The 5,307-nt window shown below is 33.7% G+C and overlaps 1 protein-coding gene across 3 annotated transcripts in view; it reads left to right on the top strand.

Annotated features, from left to right (window-relative positions):
- LOC106457453 (39S ribosomal protein L37, mitochondrial-like) overlaps positions 1-5,307 on the top strand; it is a 67,266-nt gene extending 61,959 nt beyond the window's left edge. For all 3 annotated transcript variants that reach the window (XM_022383395.1, XM_022383396.1, XM_022383397.1), the window contains exon 8: positions 4,969-5,307. In XM_022383395.1, the coding sequence (XP_022239103.1) occupies positions 4,969-5,214 (246 nt within the window). In that variant the 3' untranslated portion in view covers positions 5,215-5,307. The remainder of the gene's footprint in view (positions 1-4,968) is intronic.

Genomic DNA, 5,307 nt, shown 5'->3' with positions numbered 1-5,307 from the left:
ATGGATTAGTGTTTACAGTTATTACTGTTTTTGATTATTTATGGGCAGTGATTACATGGATTAGTGTTTACAGTTATTACTGTTTTTGATTATTTATGGGCAGTGATTACATGGATTAGTGTTTACAGTTATTACTGTTTTTGATTATTTATGGGCAGTGATTACATGGATTAGTGTTTACAGTTATTACTGTTTTTGATTATTTAAAAAATTGGTTGATCAAAATTATGATTAAAATGGCTGTGATGAAAATAATCTACTAATTAAAATAGTGTTCTTGATTGTTACTGTTTTCGATTATTCCAACAATCGATTAACTGAAATTCTGGTTTTTTCTTGTACATTGCATAGTTTGAGGAACATTGTACTATTTGATTAATTGATTGTATATGATCATTGGGGTTGTTTTTTCTGCAGCAGACTTTAATGGGCTACTTTTGTCACCATTCTAAATGCACCTTAACATCTGACTGGGTAAGATCTTTTTCTCTTACCTTCACCAGGGCCCTCTTCTTGTCACAGGATCCTACTAAGTGGTGTGTGGTGCCTGTTAGAGTATACTTACATAAATTTGCATGCCTGATTGTGTTCACTCATAAGATGGGATGTTCCACAAGACTGCTAAAGGTATCCTGGTAGTATATATTATTTACTAAACAAGATGCAGACCGTACCTACTCATGGAGTTGGCAACCTGCATCTTGCGAGTTGCATGTGGATCTTTATAAATATTCCCTCTAAAAATAAAGTGTGTAAATTCTCATTTGTCAACAAAAAAAAATTATACTCAATCAGGCATACAGATGGAATGTTAATATCAGATTTGCTTTATTTCATTGAACGTTTTTTTATTTTTTTTTTTCAATAAAAGAAACAGGATACAGTTGCACTTCACATCTGCTTCCATTTTACATTCAATTTCCAAAGCCTTTATTGCCAACACAACAGTAATCAAACAATTAAACATGAAATGTAAGCAGATGTGCTGAGGCCTGATTAGGTGGTTGGAAATGCAACGTAACATTAGGTTGGTTGTTTGGGTTAGAAAAAAAGTATAAAATAAGAGTTATACACATTCAAAATAAAACTAAAATTTTCAAACATGGAAATGGCTTCAAAAACAGAAAGATAGAAGATGATCATTGAGAATTTCAAAATGTGTTTATATCAACTTCAACTGGACTCCCATTATGTGTAATTTGCAATGAGAAACTTGCCAATGACCAGAATCAAATAAAGAAAGTTTTTAAAAGAACATGAGAAACTTGCCAAATCGTGTCCACCTGAGGATGAAAGAAAAAAGAAGTTGAGGAGCTAAAGCATAGAGTAGAATGAACAAAGTGTACTTTTGCTAAATGGAAAAAAATCATCCAGCAGTACTACTACTGCTAGTTTTGTGGCAGCTCAGGAAATCACAAAATGAGGAAAGCCATTCACAGGTGGAGAATACATGTATATTTATTTAAACAATGAAACACCTTTTGAGGTATTTGAAAAACAAACACCAATTGTTTTAAAAATTTGAGATATGCCATTATCTGTCAAGACGGAAAGACAGAACTGTAGATATGGCCACAGACATAACCAAACAGCAGGTTAGTGACATAAATTCAGCACTGGGTTTTTCTATTGTCTTTGATGAGTCATGCAATGTGGATGGAATTGCACATATTGCTCTTCTTAGCAGATATATGAACTCTCAAGGACCTCAAGAAGAATTGGTCGAATTATTGCCACTCAAAGGACAAACTTGGGGGGAAATCATTGTATTTGCTGTCACTGAATGCTTCAAACAAAAAAGAAATTAATATCAACAGAATAGTTTCTGTTACTATCAATGAGGCATTGAGCATGAAGGGTGTACACAAAGGTTTCATTTCTCTATTTCAGAAAGTATGGAGCATAATGTAGTCTCATTTCATTGCATAATCCATCAGGAGATGCTCTGTGCACAATCCTTTCCAGAGGAGATATCAAAAGTAATGTATATAGTGGTACAATCTGTCAACAAAATAATGACAAAAGGTCTTAATCATTGGCCATTATGCAAGCTTCATAAATAAATCAATAACCAGTATTCTGATCTTCTTTTGCATAACTAGGTATGATGGCTTTCCAGAGGTCAAGTGCTAAAGTGGTTTGCATCCTGTGTCAAGAAAGTGTAGGTGTTCTTGTGAGAGAAGGGTATTGAATATGCCAAGCTAGCATATCCTCAGTGGCTACAGAAATTCTATTTCATGATTGATATAACTTCTTACTTAAAAGTACTAAATTGGAAGCTATAGGGAAAGGGAATACTGCCATTTTCCTTTTAGAAAAAGTGCTTTAATTTGAATGAAATCTGTCGTTATTTGTGAGGGACATTGAGACAGACATGGTGCATTTCCCAACATTGAAGCAATGTAAATAAACAAACAACTGTGATATTGATCTCAAGTTACGTGCAAAAACAGTCCTCAAAATTCAAGATGTATTTGCTGGACAATTTCATGAATTTTGAAAAGAAAAGGCAGCTTTAGCCTTTTGGGTTTTTTTTTAAATCCCTTGAAGCTGACACTTCTGCACTGAAGTTTGCAACATTAGCTGGAGTTGATTGAGCACAACTTGAACTTGAAGTAGCAGACTTGCAGGACAAGGATTTTTGGAATTCCAAGTTCAAAGACCTCAATACTGAACTTGAGAATATGGAGAGGCAGAAATCTACCCTGACACTACAAAACAAGTGGTCTGAAATGGATGATCTTAAAAAAACAAAACCATATAGTATTTGAAGTTTGAAATTATCTACCCGACACCTATTGTCAACTTAAGCAATATGCATTTAGGCTTCTGTCAATCTTCAGATCAACATACTTTTGTGAACAAGTTTTCTGACCTGAATTTCATAAAAAGCAAACTGAGGAGCCAATAAAACAATTTGAGTCTTGAATTCTGTCTAAAAATGAAAATCACAGGATATTCATCAAACATTGAGCAAATCTCAAAAGTATCCAATAGTAGAAGTTGCATTAAAAGTGGTGATAAGTTTAAAAAACATAATTTATATATCTAGCTATTAAAGTTACTGTTTGTTGTGCTAAGAATAAAAATAAATAACTGAGTAAAAGGGACTTATTATTGTGAGATATATTTCATTATGTGAATGGAGGTAAGGTATTGTATCAGAAGTTAACATTTTCCAACACTGAAAATGTATTTCCGATAGATACTTACTTCTTCTCACACTTTCCACCCATCCTCCTCACTTCTAGTGCACCTTTTCTTGCCTTATCTCAAAGTGATGATTGAGCAATCAGTATAAAGGGAGTCCTCTGTGCTAGGAGGGTGTGTTGCATGCTTATTTGAGGTGAGAGTTTCAAGACTATTGGTGAATGAAAATTTTGCATATAGAGGGCAGCACTGAATCAGGAGGCTATTATGTGAGAGGAGATGGGTATCTATCAGAAATACATTTTCAATGTTGCAAAATGTTAATTTTTCTGAAACAAACAGATCTGTTCCCAGAGTTACTTGATGAATACATCTGGTGGTGCAAAAATGGTGAAGTTACAATGAGGTTATATGATGGGTTAAGATGTTGATATACTCTTTGTCCAAAAGATTCTGAGAGGTATTCTGTAAGATTTTTGTATTGACATATTAATTGCCACTATTTTTCCTGGCCATGTGAGTTTATCATTCTCCCAACAGTACAATACTAGGCCTTATCTTGCATTAGAATGTCTGGTTTAAATGCACATGTGAAAAATTGTACTGACGTATCAAATATACATTAGTATATATTGTTGTGCATGAATCCACCTTTTTGAAGCTTAATTTCATTTGTACATCCCTTCATACTAATGTGTTCCTGCAACGCAACCATCACAAAAATGCTCATATTATAAAATGTTTCAATGACCATATGTTTGGCTTATAACACTCCAGACTTGATCATTTGTAATGGATATTAAACATTGATTCAGGTATGAAAAGTAAAGGTAATCAATGAGATTACTGCCAATTCTGATGAGTTCAACTAAAGTTCAAACAAGCTCTGTGGCCAGGTAGGGGTTGAAGTCCATGGGGATTCCTAGCGGCCCTGTCATGTAAATAACAGTCATTATACAGCATATTTGACCTTTAAAGACATAAACTCTATTTATTGTACAGGATAGTTGTTTGATAATCTGACTACAAACTCCCAACTGTAAACTTAAATACATAAAAAGGAGCTATCTACCACTTTTCCGTGTTTGTCTAGTTTGCTACATTTGAACATCTTTGAAAAAAAATATCTTGGCATCAGCACATGATATACAGAAACAACAGATAAATTTGAAGTAATTACAAGAAACTGCAAATGATCATATGATAAAATGAACTGAAGATGCTGCCTTTTCATGGTGTGTAGCATGAGCCAAAAGAGCCATATGTGTTCTTGCAACAGAACACACAATTTACACTTATTAGTGATACATAAGTAGCTGCCTTTTTATGGTGTTTAGCATGAGACAAAAGAGCTATATGTGTTCTTGCAACAGAACACACAATTTACACTTATTAGTGACACATAAGTAGCTGCCTTTTTATGGTGTGTAGCATTAGACAAAAGAGCTATATGTGATCTTGCAACAGAACACACAATTTACACTTATTAGTGACACATAAGTAGCTGCCTTTTTATGGTGTGTAGCATGAGACAAAAAAGCTATATGTGTTCTTGCAACAGAACACACAACTTGCACTTATTAATGATACATAAGTAGTTGGAATTGTGCTCATCTATTTTTTACCCACTGTATTAAATATTTGCCCATTTATTTTGTTATTGTATCATAAGTATTTGGGGCTATCCCCCTAACATTTTGACTTGAATAAATTGATAAATATGTGTTTGTATATTTTTTATCTTGATTTATAGTTAAAAACATGTTCAGACATTAAGGTACAAATTATTGGTTTTTCTGAAGATCTTTTGTTTTATAGCCCACAGTAAAGGAGCTGACAAGCCCAGTGTGTGTACAGTGTGCATACTTAGATGGACCAGTATGGGGATTTTTAGGGTACCAACTTAATACTCTCAACATTAATAGCCCTGAAGGCATTAAGAACCAAGTATGGATTGATGGACCTTACAACCTGTATGAAAGCTGTGACCAGGCTAGTGGAATTCAAGGTTATAACAGTGAAACATTTTCCAAATTTTTGTCTCTTCATCTCAATGAAACCTAGAGAAGTATAGATTGTTACTTATAATCTAGTTATGTGTAAGTCATCATTAACAGTATCTAAATATTAACAAATAAAGACGTTATTATGATCAGC

The sequence above is a fragment of the Limulus polyphemus genome, unplaced genomic scaffold, assembly GCF_000517525.1.
Source record: "Limulus polyphemus unplaced genomic scaffold, Limulus_polyphemus-2.1.2 Scaffold333, whole genome shotgun sequence".
Lineage (NCBI taxonomy): Eukaryota > Metazoa > Arthropoda > Merostomata > Xiphosura > Limulidae > Limulus > Limulus polyphemus.
Note: the sequence above shows the minus strand (reverse complement) of the source record. Positions and strands in the feature narration are given on the sequence as shown.